The sequence below is a fragment of the Hyaloscypha bicolor genome (genome assembly GCF_002865645.1).
Source record: "Hyaloscypha bicolor E unplaced genomic scaffold K444scaffold_53, whole genome shotgun sequence".
NCBI classification, from domain to species: Eukaryota; Fungi; Ascomycota; class Leotiomycetes; order Helotiales; family Hyaloscyphaceae; genus Hyaloscypha; species Hyaloscypha bicolor.
The window spans coordinates 2,393,649-2,420,233 of record NW_020194555.1 but is presented as its reverse complement, the minus strand read 5'-3'; the positions used below and the strand labels follow the sequence as shown (position 1 = coordinate 2,420,233).

The 26,585-nt window shown below is 25.9% G+C and overlaps 2 protein-coding genes across 2 annotated transcripts; one reads left to right on the top strand and one right to left on the bottom strand.

Moving 5' to 3' along the window:
- Positions 1 to 2,197: 2,197 nt before the first annotated feature.
- On the bottom strand, positions 2,198 to 3,481 carry K444DRAFT_661766 (uncharacterized protein; the record flags this gene model as incomplete). The annotated part of the gene is made up of 4 exons (XM_024886620.1): positions 2,198 to 2,659; positions 2,727 to 2,859; positions 2,918 to 2,997; positions 3,074 to 3,481. The coding sequence occupies 4 exons, from the start codon at positions 3,479 to 3,481 to the stop codon at positions 2,198 to 2,200; spliced, it is 1,083 nt and encodes a 360-aa protein (XP_024739568.1).
- A 21,347-nt stretch (positions 3,482 to 24,828) lies between these two features.
- K444DRAFT_651659 (uncharacterized protein) lies at positions 24,829 to 26,585 on the top strand (the record flags this gene model as incomplete). Its single annotated transcript, XM_024885726.1, has 6 exons — positions 24,829 to 25,104; positions 25,147 to 25,456; positions 25,609 to 25,738; positions 25,796 to 25,946; positions 25,983 to 26,253; positions 26,404 to 26,585. The coding sequence occupies 6 exons, from the start codon at positions 24,829 to 24,831 to the stop codon at positions 26,583 to 26,585; spliced, it is 1,320 nt and encodes a 439-aa protein (XP_024739567.1).

The following is a 26,585-nucleotide window of genomic DNA, read 5'->3' as shown; positions in this document are numbered from 1 at the left end:
ATTTATTTTTTATAAACTATAATAGATTTTATTTTAAATTCTTTTTTATTTTTAATTTTAACTAGTTCTAGTTTTATTATAATACTAGCTTATAAATATTATAGTTTTAAGAAAGAAATATAGAAAATATTATAAATTTAATATAATATAATAATAGTAATTTTAAATAATATATTTATTTATATATTTTTATAATTTCTAAAATTTTAAAAAAGCCGAAATATTTATTTATTAGCTTTATATTAAAATAAAACTATTAAATGTTTTTTATATAATATATAACTTTATTATATATTTCAAAATTTATATTAATATATATTTTTTATATTTATTATTTATATTTATTATTTATATTTCAAAATTTATATTTCAAAATTTATATTAATATATATTTTTTATATTTATTATTTATATTTATTATTTATATTTATTATTTATATTTATTATTTATATTTATTATTTATATTTATTATTTATTTTTTATATTTATTATTTATATTTATTATTTATATTTATTATTTATATTTATTATTTATATTTATTATTTATATTTATTATTTATTATTATTTCTTTAATATCTTTTATTTTATTTAAATTTTTATATATTTTTTTATATTATTAATATTTCTTTTTTTTATATATTATTTTTAATATATAATATATAAAATAGAAATATTTCTATTTATTAAATATAAATTTTATAAAAACAGGCTTTATTATTTAATTATTTTATTAATAGCTAATATATAATCTTAAATATTATTCTAAAATTTGATTCAAATTCTTTATTTATTTATTAGTTTATAAATAAAATATTATATTTAGCTATTATTAGATCTTTAAATAGAAATAATAAAGAGAATTACGGGTTATAATTATATAATAAAAAGAAATATAATAGCTAATTTTATTTTATTTTAATAATTATTAATAAACTAAATTTCGGTTCTAATATTTCAAAAATTTAATTAAACTAATAAGTATTATATAAACAGATTTTCATATAAATATAATCTATTTCTAGTTATATATAAGATATATGACTTATTATTATATAACTTATTTCATATAGCTTCTAGGCTTTTATACTTCTTTAATATATATTATAGAATTCGAAATCGGCTTTAGTTGCGTACACTCTATGATTTTATTTTTAACGCACATTTTCTATGGCCCTAACCCTCTATGGCTAGCCCTTTCTAGGCGCTATTCATCCACTCAGATCCCTGCTCGAAAATCACGTGACTTCTAAGAGATAGGCCAGCTGTGAGACGATAGGTTAATCCCTTCCAACCTCAAGGTCTTGAAGCTTTCTGAGCTCGGCTTCTTTATACTTTCGATAAAAGCATCTCCTGATTGAGGCGCAGATTCCATTATAAATCACAACCCTCCGACGTGTTAAAAATAAAGTTTGTGCAAAAAACATGAGAAAATAAAATAACAAAACCATTAGCAGGAAGGTAATAAAGGATGGCGAAAAAGGTAGTGCTCCTGGTGCAACGTTCAAAATGCCTACTGTGAGGACGACGGGGAAAAACACCTAGAGTAGCACAAAGTTAGCATGCGTAGGCTTGGTATCCACAAAATTCGCAGCTGAACTTACTACGTTGTAGGTAGCGTTCAATGAGCTGTTCTTTGTGTCACTTCGTTGAAGCTTCATAATATCCATCCTTTCAATAGATGCTTGAAGTTTGAACTGTCTTAGTCAGCCAATGCGCATGCCAAGAGCTACTTTCCAATAGTATGCTGCTTAGCCCAGGGAAGTAACATACGGATTCTGAAAGTTCTCTCTCCAAGTCCTGTAAATCTTGCTCAAACCCTTTCAGATCTAGGAACAATCTTTGTATATTATGAAGCGGAATGAAAGTAGTTGGTGTGTTGTCTAGAGAGGCCTGAGTGTGCAAGAAGTACCGAATATCGCTCCGGTAAAACATATCCCAAGCACGATTTGTCCTAGAGAGACTGTCTAGTACCTGCCTCAATATATTGGTCATCGAAATTATCCACGTGGTGTGTTGTGCGCTTTGCTTAGAATAGTTTGTAAACCCGGATCTGGTTAAAGACCACTGGAATCCATTCGTCATTCTCGAACTATTTATTTGAAATATTAGCATTCAGGTAAGCACACAAGCCTGTTGGCTTGCAAATTGGGTAACAAGTCTAGAGAAATGCACACGGAAAGCTGAAAACGTCATATTACCATCGGACGATCTCCTGCAACTTTTGGACTATGCTCCCCCACTCCTTTACTACCTGCTTTGTTTTGATCTCAACTGTTTTCAAAAAGTGCTCCCTCGGCGTCCAAACAGGCTCATCTCCATCACGTGGAGAAATGAGAGACGGTCGTATTTGGGCCGTGAATTGGGTGAACGGCTCTAAGGTGTCGTAATCGAAATACGTATCATCAAAAGCGTACGCGATCCAAGTCCAACGATCAAGCCCTATCACAGCGACGGATAATTGTGCCTCATAGAGACAACAAGTCCCAGTTGGAGTATGATAGGGCATCGAAAGTGTTTCTGGGAAGGGCAGCTTCCAGGAATGTCTTAAAGGGCTTCCATCCGATCTTTTACGAGGGTCGTTGACTAAACTATTATGAATTCGTAGTCCATAATATGGAATATGGAATTCCAGAGCAAAGATATGAGGCAAGGAAGACTATCGTATATATATTAGCATATATTTCTAAGATAGAATGATAATCTCAAAGACTGGCAATACTAACAGGAATAGTTACACGGACTGACGCTTGGAATGCAAGATAGTTTTCAATTGCAGTCCCTAAAGCTTGGATTTGGGTTGCGGACGCTGTTGCTATAAGTGCTACAGCGCCCCATCGGTCCATATTTATGATATTGCTGGATATATTAACAAAAAGGCGGTAAAAAGAAAGAAATCAGAGGTAGAATAGCTTACAGAAACCGTCTTTCAATATCAGATTCGAGCGCATCGTCAACCGTTTGTTGGGTTTTGCCTTCATCATCCACTCTAAACCTCTATTCATTATGTCAGAACTTCCGTACTTTTGTACTAGGGGGTGCATGAATCGATATGAGCGTAGCTTTGGTATACCTTTCTCCTTAGTTCTTGATAAAGTCCATGTTGCGTCAGAGGCCCTTTATATGGTCGACATTGCCTACGAGCAAGAGGTAGAACACCAGCAGAGTTTCTGTCATCCAGCGACGCAACATATTTCGTCGTGTTTTCTGTTGTTCCATTCTCTAAGTCTCTTAGATTTATTTGGCCACAAAAGTTGCCAAGTAGTTCGCTTCGACGAAGATATTGCAGCAAGCTTTCGGAACCTGGCAGATTTTCCCCTCTAGGGGTTCGGATGTAATTGGGGCCATCGCTGTTTCCCAATTCAGTGACTGAAGCGTTTATGTAGGGTGTATTTTCGATGGCGAGGTCAACGTTTTGGCGAGTGTTGAACCATTCTGGCCAGGAGACAGAAGGCAACACTTCCGTGGCGACGGTTGTCATTCCTACGTTTGATCAAGTTCTTAGAGTCACACCCGTTTTGAATGTGTTTATTAATCTTTAACTATGCCTTAAAGTCAGTTCTTAATGTGCTAATACTGGTCATAGAAAACCTCAAAATACACCACACCTAGTTGACAAACGAATAGTTCCCAAAGTAAATAGCAGCTCGAGAAGACGTCTAAGGAAACTCAAAAGATGGAAACTGCCAGCAATAACAGAAGATTCGAGGCGACCTAAACCACAATACTCGAGCAGGGCTTCTTATTAAGTCATTAACGCCCCCATCAGAAGGCTCTGCGAAGGCTGTGCAGAGGCAGAGCAGCCCTCAGCTCTCCAGAATATGGAATTGCGGTGAAGCCCAAAGATGGCGAAGCAGGCTGAAATGACCAATCATGAGTCTTTCCACATCAAGATACCTCCTAGAATAAAAGTATTGGCATAGAATTAGATGCACTGGACCTACCATAAACTGTCAAAGCTGCCTCGCTAAAAGGGATTGTAACGTGGTATCATGAAAACCAATGATTAGCTAAATATGCATGATGATATGGTTAACTGCAAGAGAGGCATCAAACCACGACTTGAATTGCTGCCCAATGTGACAATGCTATGTTCACCGAGTACGCAGCCAGTTGTAAAGTCCCCGTTGCCCCTTTCGCTCAAAAAGATCCGGAGTAGCCTTACCCCGCCGCCGAGCTCAAGCAGAAGTTCAGCTGTCTCTCACATGGTGCTGCCGATTGAGTGATTGACTGATTGATTATGTGGTACGGAGGACGCGGCCAAAAGTCTTGTAACTGGCGTACGCCACTGCAAGGGGGTGGCAGGGGCCCCTGTCCTTCCCAGTTAGGCTATTCCAAACTCCCTTTTTACCCAATTATCCTTTTTTCTACTATACTATCTCTCTTTTTACCCACTTTATCCTCTCCATTGAACCTTATAATAGCCTCAAATAAGCCGTACGACCCTGCCACACACGCGCAAGCGCTTACGATACTTTAGTTAAAGCGTCCAATTACAGAAATTGTAAGCAAAACTGGTTTGAATAAATCTATAATTGGACGAATTGAGAAGAGAACCAAGGAACGAGGCTATACTCCCGAAACGAGCCCTACGATTCTCCTTGTATATATAGAGGATATACTACGAGCCGGTAGATTAAAGAAGATTATATTAAAGGTGAAAAAGCGAGTAATTAATATAATTTCAAAAAACTCGACTACTTATTAATTATCTACTCAAGTAATTACTAATCTCGTTTCTTCTCTCGTCTATAAAGAGATCTCTATATATATATAGTTTACTAAATTCTTTACTATAAGGGCTATAAGCCTTATAAGCCTACTATAAAACCAGGCTTAATAAATGAGAATAAGTTAAAGAGATTAGAATAGTATTTGGACTATAAGAACTAGATATTTAAGAATTAGAAAAATGTGATTTAGTCAAATAAAATAAATATAACTTAAAAAGGACAAAGAAGTTATATAAGAGTATAGAAAACGAGTAGAGAGGCTTACAAATATTATTATATATATTATTATTAAAAGGGCTTTAAATAATTCATATTTTGGAGTTATTTTATATATAATAAAAAGGAATTATATTATATTTAAAAAGAGGAGATAGTAAAAGAGAAGAAAGAAGCAAAAAAGTATATAAATAAGGAGAATAAGAAGAATAAGGCAGGAAAGAGAAAGGAATAAGAGCTTGAGATAGTAATAAGAAAAATAAGGCTTTTAAAGAAAGTAGAAGAAATAAAACCAAAGTAGAAATAGTATATTAAAACCGGCAAATTAGAGAGAAAGGCTTATTATAAAGAAATTAATTAGTATAGATATTAGAAAGTAATTCTTAAAAAGAAGCTCTTGCTTTTTATAAAGAAATATAAGCTAGCTTATTCTAATATAATTATTTAAAAGAATAATATACCGGTATATATATATTATTACTAGGCTATAATTTATAATTTATAAGAAATTATAAAGCTAATTTGGCTAGCTAATTTATTATATTTTAATATAATTAAGCCTTACTAGTTTTAGATAAAGAGATAGATAATAAAGAAAGATATAATAAATAGTAAGAAGTAATTAAAAAAGAACTAGCTAGAATATTAGAAAAAGCTTCTATAATTAAAGATCTAGAAATAAATAAAGAGAATTTTAGAATATATAAAGAAAATAATTAATTATAAAAGAGGTAATAAGTATAAAGAAAGTACTAGAAAAAGAATAAGAAATTCAGATTAAATTAGATAATACTAATTAAAATATACTAGTATTTCCTTTTAAACTATTTCTGCTTTTATAATATATTCTTTTATAATTATAAGACTTTTGGCCATATTCTCTATATACTTTATAATTATAATAGAAATAATACTAATAGCTAGTAATAGAACTAGATTCTTAAATAGAAGTTTTTATTTTAAGTAAAATACTAATATAAGTTCTTAAATTAGGCTAGCTATAAAGAATTAGTATTATATAAAATATAAATTAAAATAAAATCTTTAAGAATTTATAACTAAAGCTAATTTTAAACTTTATTATAATAAAGTAAATAGTAATATTTAAATACTTTATTTAGGCTATATATTTTATAAATTCTTTCTATTACTAATTTAATTTATATATAAATTTACTAAATTAGTAGTAACTAAAAATTAATAAAATAATATTTATATAATAAGTATTTTATAAAGCTAATTTTAATATTAGTAATTATATATAACTTTAAAAAGCAGTTTTTAAATATTATTCTATAATAAATAGCCTTATAATTACTTTTAATTAAATATATATTTATTATTAAATAAATAATATAATAAAATAAATATAATAATAACTAGTTTTTATTTATTTTTAAAAGTAATAATATTATAATTTTTATTTATTTTTAAAAGTAATAATATTATAATTTTTATTTTAAATTATATTTTTTTGTTTTATTTTAAGTTTAAATTATTATTTTAATTTAAATACTTTTATATTTACTATATCTAGAAATTATAACTTATTTTATTTATAAATAATACTTAATTTATATATTATTTAATTTATAATTCTGTTTCTAAACTTCTTTATATTTAATTTTAGTTATAATTATATATTTGAATTTAATTTAAAAATAATATAATATAGTTTTATTTAATTTTTAATTTCTTTATTTAATAAAATAAAGAAAGAAATCTAATTATATTTCTAAATTTATATTTCTAAATATTATAATTATTATTAGAAACCGGAAAGATTTATAAAAGATTTAAAAAGTATTAATTTCCTTTTATATTAGATAAATATTAATTAATTATAATTATTAAAGAAATTATTTATAGCCTTGGTTTTATAGTTTTTTATTTTTTATAAATACGAGATTAGGGCTACTTTACTAAAATTCAAGCCTAGTAGTCTTATATAAGCTTTAGGGCCAGTTTTTAATTTTATTCTAATTTCGATTTAAGATTAAGAAAATAACTTTTTCTTTAGATATAAAGCTTTCTCTTTTCTTTTATAGGCTCTTCTAAGGCTTACTTCTATTTATAAAGCTTATATAAATAAAAGTAATTAGCTTTAATAATAATAGAATTATATTTATAATTCTTTTAAGCTAATAGCTTAAACTTATTAATAATACTTAATAGAATAATTCTATATAATAAAGTCTTAATAATAATAACTTATTTTTATTTATAGGCTATTTTAAAGCTTATTTTTAAATATAATTTTAGAAAAGTAAATTATAAAATATTAAAAATCTATTTCTAAATTTAATTAAAAAAATAAATTAGTAATTATTTCTTTAAATATATTTATATTTATTTTTATATTATAGAGCTAGAAAAGAAATTATAGTATTTTTTAACTAATTAAAAGCCTTTTAATATTATTTGAATTATTTAAAAGAAATATTCTTTTTTATAAATAAAATAAAGAATTTAGTAATTTATTTATATTCTCTAATAAAGAATTCATAGAAATTATAAAAGCTAAAAAAAAACTATATATTTTTAATTATTTTTAAAAGTTATTAATTATATATTATTTTAATTTTATTAGAATTTATTTTAATATTAGATATAAAAATAATAAAATTTAAATATTTTATATATATAATTTTAAATTTCGATTTCTTAATATTTATTTAAAAGCTAATAAAATTTAAATAATCTAGTACTTTTTATATATATTATTTATATTTTACTAGATTTTTTAAATAAATAAAAATATTATTAAAATATATTATATAAAAGTTATTTAAATATTTTAAAAAAAATATTATTTATATAATATTAATATATAGCTAAAATATTTATAAGACTTTTTTTAGAAAATATTATATTTATATATTTTATAATAAATATAAAATATTATTAGTTTCTAAAAGTCTGAGTTTATAATTATATAATAGAAAGCTTAATAAATATTTAATTTAATATAAATATTAGCTTTAAATAATTAATTTAAAGTTTTATTAATAAATAAAAGGAAATATTAATTCTTTTAAATAATATTATTTAAATAGCAGAAATTAATATAAAAATATAAATCTTTATTTATTTATTTTTATAAAAAAAACTAATAAAATAAAAGAAATTTAACTAATTTTAATAAAGCTTCTAATTAAATTATTTTCTAAAAAATATTTAATTTCTAGAAACTTTTAAATAAACTATTATTAAATAAACTATTATTAAATAAACTATTATTAAATAAACTATTATTAAATAAACTATTATTAAATAAACTATTATTAAAATAAACTATATAAATAAACTATTATTAAATAAACTATTATTAAATAAACTATTATTAAATAAACTATTATTAAATAAACTATTATTAAATAAACTATTATTAAATAAACTATTATTAAATAAACTATTATTAAAGAAATTAGTATCTAATATTTTTAGCTTCTTTTAGATTTTTAATCTAAATCTTATAATTATATAGTTTATAGAAAGAAAAAATATTAGATTTTTTTTTCTATTTTTTTTCTAAAGCTATTAAAGTTCTATTTCTTTAGATTATTAATTCTCTAAATCAGAAATAGCTTCTTTTTCCCGAGTTTTAAACTTTTTATTAATTTTATAAATAAAGATTTAATTAATAATTTTTTTTTCTTTTATAATTATATAATTAAATATTATAAAAATAAAAATAACTAGATCTAATATTTGCTTTTTATTAAGGATTTATTTTTATTTTTTTGCTTTTATTTAAATATTATATTTTAATTAAACTATAAAAGCTTCTTTTTTATAATATTATATATTTTTTTTTAGCTATTATTAAGAGATATTAATAATATAATTAAATTATATAAATTTAAGCCTATTTTTTTTAGGTTATATAAGCCTATATTTTTTATAATTAATTAAAATATTAATATAAATAACCTATTTTCTATTTTCTATTAAAAATAATATTATAATTTTTAAAATTTAGAATAATTATAAATATATTAAAATTTTATTTATTAATTAAAAATAAAACTTTTATATATTTTTTAATAAATTTAGTTAGTTTTTTATTAAAACTATATATAATATAAAATAAAGAAAAAGATTATAATTCTATTTCTAAGAATTATTTTATAAATTAAATAAACTTTATATTAATAAAAATATAATTATTTATTTTAATATTAATAATAATAAAAACTTAATTTTTAATTTATTTATATTAATAATATAAGATATTATAAAAGTATTTTCTTTTATTAAATTAATTAAATTAATTTCTACTAAATTTATATTATAAGTTTTTAAAATAAAAACTTTTTTTTGAAAATATTTATTTTTCGGTTTTATATTAGAATTAAAACTTAAATTCTTTAAATATTTTATTAAAAATAAAAATTAAATCTGGCTTAATTCTAGAAAAAGCTATTTTAATTTCTTTATTATATTTAATTAAATAATATTTAATATAATAGCTAAACCTATTATAATTATATATAATATATATAGGGTTATATATAACTTAAGAATATATAATAAACCTCGGATATTATAGGTATTAATTAGGGAGATTAGTAGTTCTTTAACTTTATAACTAACTACTATTTATATTATAAGTATTAGGCTTATAAATCATTAATTATATATATATTATCGGGGCCTCCTATTTAGAGAAGGCTTCCTTAAACCTTATAGGAGAAATAAAGATTAGTTCTATACTAAATTTAATACTATAGTTTTATAACTTACTAATTTATTCTATTATTTTATTACTTACTAATAAATACTTTATAAGCTAATCTCTCTATCCTTAAAGAAAATAGTTTAATAAGTAATTATATCTCGAAATCTATAAAATATATGATTTCTTACCGGAGCTATTCTTATAGAGGAAGTTAACTAGATTAATCCCGATATAGGTAATAGTAAAGGCTTATCTAATACTTTTAATAGGGCTCCTTAGGAGCCTCCGAGAGCTAGTAATAATAACAGAAATAATTCCGGTAATAATTAAGATACCGAGATTAATACTCAAGTTATTACTACTTAAGCTATAAAATAGAAATTATATACTAATATTAAAGTATTCTAATAAAAGCAAGAATTAGTAAATATAATTAACTAATATATCCTATAATTAGAGTAATATAAGAGTGCCCTTAGAAATATCTTATGGTTTATTATATCTTATAGAAACTCTATTTATAAGTCTATTCTATTTTCCTTAGTAATTCCTATTAGGGAACTTCCTAAAATAGAATTAGAACTTACTTCTTTTTCTAATATAATAAGTTTTAAGAATAATCTTAATACTATTTATTAGGAGCTACTATATAATATTCTAAAGATATATTTGAACTAAGAAAAGCTTTTTAAGATCCGAATACCTAACTTATATTATAGAAAGTTCTTTAAGAAATAGAAAATATTTATATTTTTTTGGAAGGCGGTTTTTAGAACCTAATCTTAGACTTATAATAGATATTTTTCTAGAATTAACTCTATTATAAGTACCTTTAGAAACGAATTTTATAATACTTGGGAGGCTATAATAAAGCAAAGCCTATTATTATATAAGGTTTATTAAGAGTAATTTAAGGCCTACTTAGCTAATATACTTTAAGTATTTTAAATCCGTTAATAAGATGCCTTTAAAGAGCTCCGAGATCTTTATTAGAAAAATAGTAAAATAGTTACCGAGTTATATATTTGAATAATTAGTCTCGAAGTTAACTAGAACCTATATTCTAAAAGAAACCGGATCCGGATTCTTAATATTACTTTATTTAATTATAAGACTTACTAGATACTTATATTTATTTTCTCAGGAAATAAGGTAATATCTATTTCCAAGTAACTTAAGAAAGCTTAGAAAGCAGAATATACTACTTATTCTAAATTAAGGAAAGTAAAAATAAAGAAGTCTAGTAAAAGTAATTCTATTTCTAAGAACTCTAATTTAGTAAATTCTAATTTATAAGGCTATTAGAAAAGGAAGAATAAGTTCCGAAAATTATATAAGAAATCCTTAGGTAATACTTTGGCTTCTTTAAGGCTTTAATAGAATACTAGTTCTATTTCAGGTATAGTTTATTAGACTTATAAATAGAAAGAGCACTTTTTAGAAAATATAAAGTATTTTAAGTATATTAAATAGGCTTGGCAGAATTCTAATAAGGCTAAAACTATAGAAAAATTAAGGTATTTATAGAAATAGATTAATACTATTATTATAGAGAAATACTTTAGAGAAAATCCTTCTAAGAAATAGAAAAAAGAGAAAGCTAAATCTTAAATATTAATAATTTTGGCTATAATAAAAAAGATATATTACTTTATATAACTATTTAAGTAAGATTAATATAACTAGAAGTAAGTATTTTAGAGATATATAGTAAACTTAGTAATACTAAATTAGACTATAACTTCCTTAATAATAATTGGGTTTAAAGCTAAAGCTTTATTACCTTAGCTAAATATAATTAAGAATTTATAATTTTTTATAGGAATAGATTTAAGATTTATTAAGCCTATAATCTTAAGATATTTATTATAAATAATTATAATAAAATATATTTTTTTAAGCTCCGGTTCTATAAATATAAGAATATTAGCTCTTATAGCCTTATCTTTAGTATGGAATTTTATAAAGCAATTCTTATATAATATATAAATTATATTAAGAAATAATAGATATATATATTTATATAGCCTAATAATATTAAGATCCTAATACTAAAAGAATTTAATAAGAAGCTTAACTAGTACCCTGAATTAGTATTTTAAGTCTTATTCTTAACTAAAAGCAAATATAATTATTCTAGATAATAGGCTTTATATATTTATAATAGCTACTAGATCTTTATTTTACTATATAATTCTAGTAATATTAAATAAGAGTTTTTAATATAGTAAATTAATACTTTCCAGAAAAAAGCCTTAGAGATATTTATTTATTTCCGGAATAATAAATATAAAGACTTTTTAGAGGTTTTTAATTTTAATAAAGCTTCGGAATTTCCTAATTTTAGTAATATTAAATACTTTATTAATATAGATAATACGGTTCTATATAGGCCTTTATATAATCTATTAGAGACCTAACTAGAAGTATTATATCTATATTTATAAAATATATTTTATAAATATTAGATAAGGCCTAGTAAAAGCCTAGTAAGAATATTTATTTCTTTTATTTCTAAGAAAAATAAAGGGCTATATCTTTATATTAATTATTATAAATTTAATTAAGTTATAATTAAGAATTAGTATCTGCTTTCTCTTATTAATAAAACCCTTAATTAGCTTTAAGAAGCCAAGATCTTTATAAAGCTAGATCTCAAAAATATATATTATTAAATAAGAATTTATAAAGAATATAAATAAAAAACGACTTTTAGGACCTGCTATAGTTATTTTAAATATCTTATAATATCTTTTGGGCTAGCTAATATACTAGCTATATTTTAAGTATATATTAATATTATACTTATAGGACTTCTAGATTATTTTATAATTATTTATTTAGATAATATTCTTATTTATTTCTAAAATAAAAATAAATACTATAATTATATTTACTAGATACTTACTAGGCTATATAAAAATAACCTGTTTTATAAACTTAGTAAATATAAGTTTAATATTAAGAAAATCGAATTTTTGGGCTTTTTTATTAGAATAGAAAATATTTATATGAATTCTAAATAGGTTTATAGTATTATTAAATAGCCAGAACTAGAATTATTTTATAATATTCAAGTATTTTTTAGATTTACTAATTTCTATTATAGGTTTATTTACTATTACTTTTAGGTAATTATAGGCTTAATAGATCTTTTAAAAGAAATAGAAAAGGGCCAGAAATCCGGTCTCTTTATATAAATAAATAAAGTAGCTAAAAGCTTTAAGACTTTAAAAAAAGCTTTTACTATAATACTTATTCTGGTTTGTTTTAATTTTTCTAAGAAGATTTATATTAAAACTAATATATTAAAATTCATAATTACTAGTACTATTTTATAATAAGTTAATTCTAGTAATAGCCCGAAAAAATACTAGTATCTAGTAATATTCTAGTTCCGGAAACTCTCCGGAGCTAAATATAACTATAGTACCTATAATAGGAAGCTATTTATAATTATTAAAGCCTTTAAGTATTAGTACTATTACCTTGAAAGGTCCAGGTTTATAATTAAGATTATTATAAACTATAATAACCTCTAATATTTTATAGAAATAAAGTATTTAGAAAGCTATTAAGTATATTAGATAATATATTTTATAATATATAATTTTAATATTATTTATTATAGAAGTGCCTTAAATCTAATAAATAAATCTAGTAAAAAACCTAATTATAAAGAAGATCCTATTAATATAACTTAGCTTCTAACTTTTTAGAATAAGCTAAAAAAAGCTTTTATAATTATAATTTAAAGATTATAAATATCTAAAGAGTTTCCTTTTTAGAATAAGTATTATTTAATATTTATTATATCTATAATAGCTAAGAAGAAATATTTATTATAAAACAAATAGATAAATTATCTTATAGATCTCTTAACTATAGAATTAGTTAAGAAGTAAAATATAAGAAGATGCCTTAAAGGCTCTACTATTATAGCTAAAGTAATAGAAGTATCTATAACTATATTATTTAATAAAATTAAAGATTTTTTAGTTTCTTGAGTTTTTGAATTAGATAATTATAAATATCTAATTCCCTATATATAAATATATATAGCTACTAAAAGAGCCATAATACTAGTTTCTCTATCTGAATTTTTTCTAAATATTATCTAGATAGCTTAGAGAAATAATTTTTAATATTAGAATATTATAAAATAGAGGCTTAATAAGAAAAATACTAAGGAAAAAGAAATCTAGAAAAATAATTCAGGCCTATTTAGGTATTATTCCAGAGTTATTATACCTAATAATTCCTCTTTATATTAAGAAATTATAAAGCTTTATTATAATAACCTAATAGTAGGATATTATAGAATAAAGAAAACTCTCGAGCTTTTTAGAAAGCCTTAGTATTAGAAGAATATAAAAGGAAATATTTATAATTATTATTAAGAATATAATATTTACTAGAGAATTAAGGTAAAGAGGCATTTACTATATAGTCTATTTAGTAGTTTATTATAGCCTAAAAGATTCTAGAATAAGATTTTTATAGATTTTATTATAGGTCTATTATTATATAAAAACCTAATAAAAAGTCCTAATTTTAATATAATTCTTATAATTATTAACTAGTACTCTAAAATAATAAAATATATTATATATTATAAGACTATTAATTCTCTAGAGCTTACTAAGATTATATAGAAATATGTTTTCTCGATTTTTAGTTCTTTTAATAGAATTATTTCTAATTAAGAAATAGTATTTACTAGCTAGTTCTAGTCCGCTTTCTATTTCTATTTAATATATAAATAGTATTTAAATATAGTTTACTATTCTTAAATAAATAGTTAGATAAAAAGATAAAACTAGGTTCTAGAATATTATTTAAGATATTATTATAATACTTAAAAAAATAACTAGTTTAAAAAGTTATTTTTTATAGAATATATCTTTTTATATATATTATAAATACTACTTTTAACTTCTATAAAATCCTGAAAACAGAATTATAGAAAAGATACTAGCTATATATAAGAGGCTAGAAATCCTTAAAATAAAGTAAAAAAAGCTTAAGAATTTATAGTATTATATATGAAATAACCGAGAAATCTACTATAATAAGTACTAGTTAGCTAAATACTATTCTAAAAAAAGCCTAGATAATACTATTAATAAAGAATATTAAACTTAAGGCAGGAAAGCTTAAGCTAAAATTTATAAGTCTATTTAGAATTCTTAAATATATTAGTAATTTAGTATATAAATTAGAATTACTAAATATATATAATTATTTATATCTAACTTTCTATATTTCTCTTTTTAAAAAATATATAATAAAAAAAAGTTAGAAGCTATATTTATACTTTTCTAGAAAACTTCCAGAATTAGTAAATAATAATAAAGAATAAGAATAGGAAATAGAAGCTATTATTAATTACTAATAAGATAATAGAAATAAGAAGTAATAGTATTTAATTAAATAGAAAGCCTGGCCTAAAGATTATAATATCTAATTACTTATTTTCCCTAATTTTAAAATTTTTAAGAAACTTCTAAAATTATATAATTAAAACTATAGTTTAAAATCCGAAACTATTTTTTAATAGTCTTTTAAAATTAAAAAGAATTCTGGATTACTAAGAAAAAGACTATTTAAAAGAAAGAAAAAACCTAAATAAATAAGAAAAGGCCCGGAATAATAATAGAAATATTCTTTTCCTAAGATTTTTTTACTTATAAAGGTTTTCTAGAATTTTATTAAGGCTTATAAGAATTATATTTAAATTATTAGAAAAAGATTTAGAATTAAGAAAGATTTATTATAAGTAAACTAGCTATAGATATCTTAAATAAATAAATTCTAATTCTTATAAATTTCTAATTCCTAAAGTAAGAATATTAAATACTAGTTCTATTTAGGATTTAATAAAGAATTAGCTAATACTTTCCGGAATCCGCTTATTTCTTAACGGAATATAGTTATATTATAATAATATTAGTATTAAGGTTATTAAGAGAAATAAATAAGGAATTTATAATAGCTATATATATCTTATAAAAGGCCCGAATTTCTGAAATTAGATCCCGAATAACTATAAGTATTATATTATTAGTATTTAAAATACTAGTAATAAACTACTTAGTAATCTTAGTAATAAGCTTAATAATAAAATTAATATCTTAAAAATAAATATTATAGTATTTCTTTAAGAAATTAGTAAGTATCTAAATATATTAGAAAAAACTTATCTTTAGAATACTAACTCAAGTAGTATTATTATCTGTTTTATTAAGATAAAAAGAAGAATTTTAAAGCTTATTAGTATTCTTCTAGTTTTTAAAAACCTAATTAATAGTATTATTTTTATTAGTATAATACTATTTAGAATATATTTCAAGAAATTTCTTAAAAATTATAATAGTATTTTCCTAAAACTAGTAAACCTCTAATAAGTAATAAGAAATCTGAAATTATATTAGCTTTAATAAATATTAAAGCTAAATAACTTACTAATATATAAGACTCAGAATTCTTATTATAATAGTTATAATTCTTCTTACTAGGTACTATAATATATAAAATAAAGAGATTAATAAATAAATACTTGAAATATTTCAAGTATTTACTAATAATAAGAAAAGAGGTTATAAGATTATTTTTATATTTATTATTATATAAATAGATAATAAAGCGAGAAAGAGATATTATAGAATTAATTAAAAATAATTAAAAAAGACTTAGAGAAAAGTAAAAGAAAAGGCTAGAAAGTAATAATAGAAAAAGTTATTATATATATAGTTATTAGAAAGAAAAAAAGTATATAGTAATATAAAAAGGTTCTTTTATAGAAATAGAAAACTACCTAAATTAACTACTAGTTTTTATACTAGTTCTAATCGGAAATTAGTATAACTAATTAATATATACTTCTAGAAATCTATAAATAATCTTTAGGACCTCAGAAATATTTATATAAGTTTCTTATATAAATATTTATTAAATTCTTTCTATATAGCTATTTAGATTATTCTAATATAAGATCTAATAAGTAATATTAATTTTATAGAATAGTACCTTAGTACTTTGGATTAAGCTAATTAAAATATTTAAATCCCAAACGAAATTGTAATTACCGGCTAGCCCTTATATTTAAGATATAATTATTCTTTCTTTTTACTTATTTAGCCCTAATCTAATTAGATAATTTTTATATTTATTATCCAGATTATATTAATAAAACTATCTCCTAAAATACTAGAAGTTTACCTTAATTAAATAAATAAATAATTAATTAAATATTTACTAGAATAAATTAATAAATCTTAGAAATAAGATCTTAGAAAAGAGACATAGTTATAATATATATAGAATTATATATAACTTAAGGATATATAATAAACCTTAAATATTACGAGTATTAATTAGGGAGATTAGTAGTTCTTTAACTTTATAACTAATTACTATTTATATTATAAATATTAGGCTTATAAATTATTAATTATATATATGTTATTAGGGCCTCTTATTTAGAGGAGGCTTCCCTAGACTTTATAGGAGAAATAGAGATTAGTTCTATACTAAATTTAATATTATGGTTTTATAACTCACTAATTTATTTTATTATCTTATTACCTACTAATAAATACCTTATATTTTACTTCTTTTTATTTCTACTATTAGTTATAACTCTTCTTTATATATTTGCCCGAATACTACTATTTATATTCTTTTTACTAAGCTCGAGTAATAAAGAAAAATAAATAACCCTCTAATAAAAGCCTTTCTAACTATTCCGAAAGTATATTCTTACTTTCTTTTACTATAAGGAACTATAACTTATATATTTTCTTTACTTACTCTCTATTATATAATTAAGTATTTCCTTTTATCTTCTTTAATTATTTAATTAATAAACTATTATATTATAATAACTATTACTTAGTATATTATTAGTACTATAGGTATATTATATTATTATATAGAAATATATTTAAGTAAGATAAGTTCTTTATAGTAATGGGTTTCCTCTATATATATATATACTAGTGCCTTATTTTATTTTATATCTAAATATAATTACAAGTAAATATTATTCTTAAGTAATGCCTCTATTTTATAATAATTATAACTATAAGAACTAGTAGCTATTTCAAATTAATCTATAAGAATCTTAGAAATAAGTTTATCTAAAAGTTAAAAAGTATTATAGCTTTAGAAAGCAGGATCTAAAAAACATAACTAATAGACCTTATATTTAAGATATAAATATTTACTACTTATACTTTATAATTAAGCTTAGGATTCAAGGTAATAAATAAATAGTTAAATAATATATTTGAATTAGTTTATTTCTTAAGATTAAGGTTCATTTATAATAAGGTTATTATTATTTATATTTTACTTATTAATTACAAGTAATATAAGATATAAATATAGAACCGAACCTAAGTTCCAATTTCTAATATTCTAGTATCCGGTTTTCCCTTATAGTTTTATAATATTTAACTTAGTAAACCTCTATTTTAGGTCCGGTAAGAATTATTAATAAAAGTATAAAGTAAAGCTAGCTAGAGCTAGGTATTTACTTCTAGATTATAGCTTCTAGGATTCTGATTTTAAGAATATCAGAAGTAATATCTAATTATATTAGCTAGAATCTAGAGCTTACTAAAATAAACTAAATTATTAGGTATGAAATAATTAGCTTTATATAACCCATATTATAGATTAGTAATAGCTACTTTACTATATATACGAATAATAGTTCTATTAATACTTATTAAAACCTATATTAAATTTCTATATTAAAAAGCTAGATAAAGAAACTAACTAGTATACTTAAATTAGTATAAGTAGATATAATATATTAGTATTATATAGACTATTAATAATTGATTTATTAATATTATAAAGGAATATACTACTATTATTAATTACTAGTAATATCTAGAAAATATAAATAAAAGACCCGATCTCAATTTCTAGTTTCTAGTTTCTAATTACTAATTCCCAGTTCTCTAATATATATTCTAAAAATAGATATCGAGTATTAGCCCTGCAAATCTATACTAGCCTTTATAGTTTATACTAGTAAGGATTATTAATAGAGGTATATATATTAAACCAGGTATTTACTTTTGAATTATATTTTCTTGAATTATAATTTCGAGATTCTAGAAATAATATCTAATTATAAAATAAGAGAAGTAGCCGGTTATATTATATAGAAGTCAGATACTTATAAGATATTCTAAATATAATATGAAATAGTTCCTTATATAGTTATATTATCTAGTAGCTAATAGCCTATAATAGTAATAATATAAGAATTATATAACTATATTAATAAGTAATATATACTATATTTCCAGAAATATTAATACTAATATATATTAGCCAGGTTATAGCATATTATTATAGCTTATTAAATACCTATATTAATATTTATTACTATTACCTTTCGGACTAGATACTAGTTAAATTATTTAGTAATATTTTATAGCTTAGAAGTACTTATTAGTTATAAAGGAAGGCTTATTTACTATATTAAATAAATAGAAAAATAATAGGTTAAATACTGAAATACTCTTTACTAGACTAACTAATACCGAGATCTTTATATACTTTCTATAGGTCTTTGCTTTTTCTACTAATATATAAGCTTATTTAAGATTATTTTTAATATTTAAATAAGAGATAGTATTACTAGTATTAATATACCAGGCTATTACCCGGCTATTACCTAGTTATTATCTGGTATATATATAAAATACAAATGCTCCTTAATAATTTTTCTGGCGGGAATTATATATAAGTAGATCTTAATAAGTTAAATAAATTATTTTCGGTCTTATATGAAATAAAATACTTAATTATTCTATTATATACCCGGATATATTTATTGCCCCGGTTTATTTATATCTCCTTTAATATAATCTCGTGTTTTTTATTCTATAAATATCCTATTTAAAAGCCTTCTAATATATTAAGAGAGTTTAATATTAGTATCTCTCTTATATATAGAAATACTACTTCCCAGAAGCCTATTTCTAGGGAAAATAATCCAAAATAGATATTCTTTAAAGTAAATATATACTTACTAAAGAAATTAACTAGGTATAATGGGTTTAGAAATAGTATTAAGCCTAATTAGAGAGTTTATAAGTAGAGAAGTTAGAAGAATATAAGAAAACTCGGCGGTAGGACTTCTTTAGTATATTAGTTAAACTCTAATCTTAATTTCTCGAATAATAGAGCTACTTGAATTAATATTAATATTCCAGCCAAATTTAATTTCTATTTATAATAGCTATTTTAGTAATATAAGATTTCTAGTAAGAGAATTTTCAGGTATTTTAGGTTCCTAAATACCTGCTAGTAAAATACTATAGTAGTAGCCAGATCTTAAATAACCCCTAGTAAGGAACTAGTATCTCCGCGGAAGGAATCAAGTATTAGCTCTTTAATACCGAGTCTAGAGACAGATAGAGAAGTTATAACTGCCCTAAAGAAATACTATCTAGTACGGAAATATAGGGGAAAATAGTCTTTATTATCCTAATTACTAGCTATATTACTTATGTTTTTTTTTAATCCTGACTAAATACAAATTATATAGATTAGGTAGAACTATAGCCAGAATAGCTATATTTTTATTTTTATTTATAAGCTATTATTAGTATTAATAGTCGCAATAATATTTCTTATATATCTCATTAAACTTATCTTATTTCTAGCTAAGAATTTCCCGGGACCTCCCGAATTATTTAGGTATTAGATCAGGTTTAAAGTCTATAAAGTAGTATATCAGATATTGGATTCTCCTATTTATATATAGAGATTTTAATATCTCAAGAAGCCTTTTATAACCTTTTTTGTCTTAAATAAAAGTAATATACTTAAATACGAGACTTTGGCTCAGGTCTACTAGCCTCCGGTAGGTAGTACGACTCGCAAACAGATCCCGCTTATTACCATATATATTAAAATTTTTGTCTATAGAATAAAGGAGTTCGAGGATTATTAGTAGGACCTCGTTAGAGAGTCGAAGCATTATACTAAGTTATAAGATAGGTCTGGTAGAGCATTATAATATAGGTCGTCAGATATTCGGACGTACTTGAAGCCTAGTTACGGCTTGTTCTGGAGGACAGCCGCAAACGATGGCCCAGACGGGGAAGATATGTTCTATCTTATTAATTTGTGTAATATAGAGTCTTGCAAAGGTCAAATTGAAACCATCTCCAAAGAGTTTCTTATTAATATGAGAAGTTGTGAGAGGAGGGATATAGTATAGTCGCTTGCAAAATCGGCTTCGCTCCCTTTTTGCTTAAAAAGATTCTGAGTACAGACCACCTCATCCATTTTTGGCTGATACCGTACCTCCTTTGTTATCCTTTGTACTCTGCAGTACCTGGGCACCGCCGTTAAAGGCTGCTGCAGTATATGCACCCGGGGATAGCAACACTTCTTTGATCTCTATCACGACTAGGGCCATAGATAACCCTCATTTATGAATTTTATTGATTAATCAGGTGGCCCTCGGACAGCATATTCGTTAGAGAGTTTGCTCTCAAATACTTCTTCATCACACTACCAGTCCACCGGCCAGCCTCATATGAAGGATCCAATAATGGGTTTATGTCCGAGAAAGTGGCGGTGTAGTACCGGACTATCGTCAAGTCCTTGCTTCCCATATCACAGTATAGAGTTATAGTACTAGCGGTCAAATACGGCCAGAGAGCCCGTAGAACAAATCTGCTGCGTAGCAGCATCTTCAAATTCGTCGTCTCGCCTCAATTCGATCCCAATATACAGGCCGTATAGTAATCCAATTACGAACAGAGGTATAGTTCTGAAACACTAATTATGATCTCAGCCTAGGCCAGAGGAATTCCTGTTTTATATTCGGTAACCCCTCATTTCCTACCATTCCGCAGCGATATCTTTTAAAGAATTATTATTATATATGATCCATATATTGGCCTGCCTATACTTGTAATTAATCGTTTCGACGTCCGCCAATTCATATAGAAAAATGCACTAGATACGATCGAGTTAGTATCGTTTCTCGATACTATAGAGGGAGCTTAGTATTGCTTTTGGTAGGGGGCCTGTGATTCCGACGTATTAAGACGGCTTTGAGGGACAGGTACTAAGGGGGTCTTACCAGAGTCAAAGCCCGTCCTATATATCCGTTTTTACGGTATATAACTCATTGACCTATAGGCTCGTTAATACGGTTATAGCGACTAGTGAATTATTCCCTCCGAGTGGTTTTATTATGCAAGGAATCTAATAATCTATATTAGGATATTAAAAGACTTAATAGCTCAAAGTGCTTTAGGGAATAATTAGGCGAAACGGAGAATACTCAGGCCTATCTAGCTTCCCGTCGAAGCTAATATTAAGCAGAGCAGGGCAATAAATAATACTCAGATTCATATATAATATAAAGCGCCAGTCTATATATTAATATTATTACCTATATTTTTGGGGCGGATATCGCAATGGCATTAGTCATTTAACTAGTATAAATCATTAGTGCGGCTAATATTCGGCTAAATTATTAGGTAGCTATATAGTATTAAAAGCAATTGAGAGTAGGTTTCTCTATAGTACAAGTATTATTAATTAATTATAGGCAGCTCTAATTATCTGCAGGAACTATTATTTAATACTACTAATTAGCCGCTATATAGCAGAACGAATACTCTTAATATTATCCTATCTAGTTAAAGCTAAATATATTATAGTTCAGGTATTCTGCTACTACTATAGCTTGCTAATTAGGACAAGAATAATACTTATAATAAGCACTCGCTAATCTATATCTATTACTCTATTAAATAGAAGTTAATAGTTAAAAAGAAGCTAATTATAAAGGAAATAGAACCGAATCTTATTCTTACTTCTAGTGCTTTCTAGATAATAGTCTTATAACCGAGACTCAATAAGCTTTCTGCTTGAAAGTTACTATAGAACAAGTATTTTAGTATAGACAAAATAATTATTATAGTATCCGTTACAGACTATATAGAGTATAATATTAATAAGCGGTTTAATAATCTTAATATTAACTAGAAAGTTCTCGAGAAGTAGCTCGAAACTTGAAGCCCTCTACTTCGTATTAGAAAGAGACTCAGGATTAATATATCCTTTAAATATAGAGAGACTAGTAATACCGCAGTAGTATTAGCTTAATAGAATACTAAAAAAAAGTACTCTTAATATATACTCGCTAAGCGAGCCATATAACTTAATACTAAAGAGAATACTACTACTTAGTTATTAGTCTAGTATAATGTCTATAACCTTATATAATATCCTGAGCTACTTTATAACCTAGAACCTTATTATTAATATAATAATACCGGTAAGAAATACTATAAACTCAAGATATACTATCTAAAAGACCTTATTAGGCATATTAAAAAAGGCGGGATCCTAGAAACTTATAATAATATACTAGACAATATTCGTAAATAACTCTATACTAAAGAATAATAAGATATAGAACGGTAGCAAAAACGTAAAGCTTTAATAGTAGCTAGTCTCCTACCTATTAATATTACTAATATTCTAACCTCTTAAATTCAGACCTTAATAGAAATAGTACTATTTAAGCCTTCTAGCCCTCTTAAGATTCCGGGATAACTAGATATTATTATTAGGAAGTATAGTAAATAGTAGTATTCTTATATTACTAATAAGTCTCTTAAGATAAAATACCAAAAGATATATTAATTAATATTAGCTAAAGGTCTAGACCTGGAGTTAATTTATAAGAAATAAAATACTTAATTTTATAATAATAAGGGAATAAAAATTGGAATTATATAGTAATTTATTTGTAATATTAAGAGATAGGCCAAATAATATAAGTTGGAATAAGAGCGGATTTCTAAAGACTAAATTTATATGGTTTGCTTTTATGGTTCTTTAATAAATAGCCCAGAATATCGAAAATGCCCCTCGGCACTTGACTTTCTTGTCCCTATAGTATCTATATACCACTCTAAGAATGCTTTAAAGTCTTGTCTGGGATCGTTTATATAACGTTACTAGTTCCGTTTAATAAATATCTTTAATTCTATAAAAAACTCTTTAATAGGATTCAGGTCGGGCGAATAGGGCAGCAGATAGAGTAACTTTATCCTAGCCTCCCTATATAGCTGCTCAATTCTGGTTAAATAATAGAACGAAGCATTATCCATAATTAGAACAGACTTTGGCTCAGGCTACCTGCCGTAATAATATAGTAATTACTTAATAAAATCCTTAAAGACGGCGGTATTTATTAATTCCTGAAATACATATACGAGTATAATACTATCCTATATATATGCCGGCAGGATCTGATACCTTTAATTACGGTATAGCCAAGAAATTTGTACCGGTATTACTCCTAAAAGAGACTATTTAGTCCGCCTGAACCCAATCCGATTATTATATCCAGACTTGTTAATATAAACTAAGTAATATAAACGGAATTCTAATAGATTATAGAGGTAAAAATCTCGCAGGTCTGCATTTCGCTCTTTTGTAATGCGGTGCACAGCTTTCTTAGACCAGCCCGCTAATGCTAAGGCCCTGCTAATAGTGGAAGTTGTGACTACTGCCTCGAACTTATTATAGATAGCTATCTTATCTTGGCACTAGTGGAAATGTGTTTTGCTCGATAGAAAGTGAGTTATGATATATTCGTTAGTCTGGGCCTTTCTCAACTTTTAACTACAGATCTTTGGAAACGTCGGGAGTTCTTCTATTATGCTCCTCTTTCGCGCGACTTATAGAAGGTTATGCTTCCTGGGAGATTACGATGGTTGGGCAGCGTTGCATTCAGCCAGCCATACATATTACTAGCCCTACTTTGGACCAACATTGCAAATTTCAGACTACTTGCAAGAGTTTGCTTTACCGAGAACATGCATAAGGATACGCTGCACCGCTGGTAATGCAGGAATATACCCAGTGACGTTCCTGCTGTCCGCAACCTAGATCTCGTACGGAAAATATTCAAAGACAGCCTGCAACCCGCTTGCAACGAGAGTTTTCCAAGCCTCACTCCTCTGCAAACGCCCTGGGCACCTAGCAAAACCTACATACCCACGATCTGATCTGGTAGCCTCGTCCGGGTATGTAAATTCAAGAGCCAACTTTCGCGGTGCTTTCAAATAACTAACGAGTTATTATAGTACATTAATAGCCTAGATACGCCCACCGAAATCGTCGTCGATTGCCATGTCAGGCGCTGAGGCTGGGTTTGTCGTTGGCCTCATTTCAGCCGTAATCTCGATTATCGAGGCAACTAAAACGGTATATAATACCGCTAAAGACGCGAAAGGTCAGCCAGAGGCATTTCGCCAGGTGGCTGCACGACTGCCACTAGCCATCGATATTCTCCGCAGCGCTAAAACAAGGGCACAAGCGCTCGACGAGACGGCAGAGGTGGTATTGGGACATATCCTGAAGTCATGCAAGGCGAAGACCGAGAAGCTCCAGGAAATATTCCAGAAAGTTTTTCAGGACGATGACGACAAGTGGTACGACTGATACAAGAAAGCCTTGAGTATATTAGGGAAAGGGGATAAAGTGGAGTGTTTAATGGAAGGAATATTGAAGGACATTCAAGTGCTTGCATGCGGGAGGCTAATGGGAACCGCTACCGAAGCCCAAGTGAAGGAGATCGAAGAGGCGATTAAGCAGATGGACGAAATGCCTCCCTCTCTCCAGGACGAGACTGGGAGTGTTAACCAAACAAGCTACGGTAGTGGCCACAACATTTTGACCTCTGGAGGAAACACAAACATCAATTCAGGACGTGGAGAGTTCTATCACAATATAATCAGTGGTGGGGCGACTTTTGGCAGTAAGAAATAGTCTGATACGAGACCATGTCTAGATTTAACGTATGTGAACTAGTCAATGTACCAAATTCGACTGTCAACATAATTAGTATGTTTATAAACTTAAAGCAACCCCCAGATTCAAGTGCCGTGCCTGACTGATCCTTTTCCTCAGCAGAACACCAGAGTCAGCAGCATCTTCCCGACCCCCAGACCCAGAACTGTCTACGTGACCTGCGGACGACCGATCCCCGCGACGACAAGACGCGCATCGAGGAGACGAAAGGTGGCCTGCTGGAAGACTCGTATCGCTGGATCCTCGAACATTCCGACTTCCAATAATGGCGCGACGACAAACAGAGCCGGCTGCTCTGGATCAAGGGCGATCCCGGCAAGGGCAAAACGATGCTTCTCTGCGGCATTATTAACGAGTTGAAGTCGGCTCCCGCTGATAGTCTTTTGTCCTTTTTCTTCTCCCAAGGCACCGACTCGCGAATCAATAATGCTACGGCGGTGCTGCGCGGCTTGATCTATCTCCTTCTCGAATAGCAGCCATCGCTCCTTTCACACGTGCGGAAAAAGTATAATCATGTAGGCAGATCACTATTCGAGGATGCAAATGCTTGGGTGGCCTTGTCTGAAATCTTTAGTAGCATCTTGCAAGACCCCAGCTTAATAAGCACCTACTTGATCATCGACGCGCTCGACGAATGCGTAATAGATTTGCCGAAGCTTCTCGAATTTATTACTCAGAAGTCATCTATATCTTCCCGTATAAAGTGGATCGTCTCCAGTCGCAATTGGCCTAATATCGAGGAGCGTCTAGAAATAGCCGCACAGAAAGTATGATTATGCCTCGAGTTAAACGCAGAGTCTGTTTCCAATACTGTAAGCATATATATCTAGTACAAAGTGGATCGGTTAGCCCAGCTAAAGAAGTACGATAACGAAATGTAACATGCCGTTCAAGACCACTTGTCCAAAAACGCGAATAATACGTTTCTCTGGGTAGCTTTGGTCTGTCAAAAACTAGAAGAAACCTCTCGCCGGAAAGCTCTATTAATACTAGAAATGCTTCCACTAGGACTTGGCTCTCTCTATAAGCGGATAATAGGGCAGATATGTAGTCTGGAAGATGTCGACGACGTTTAG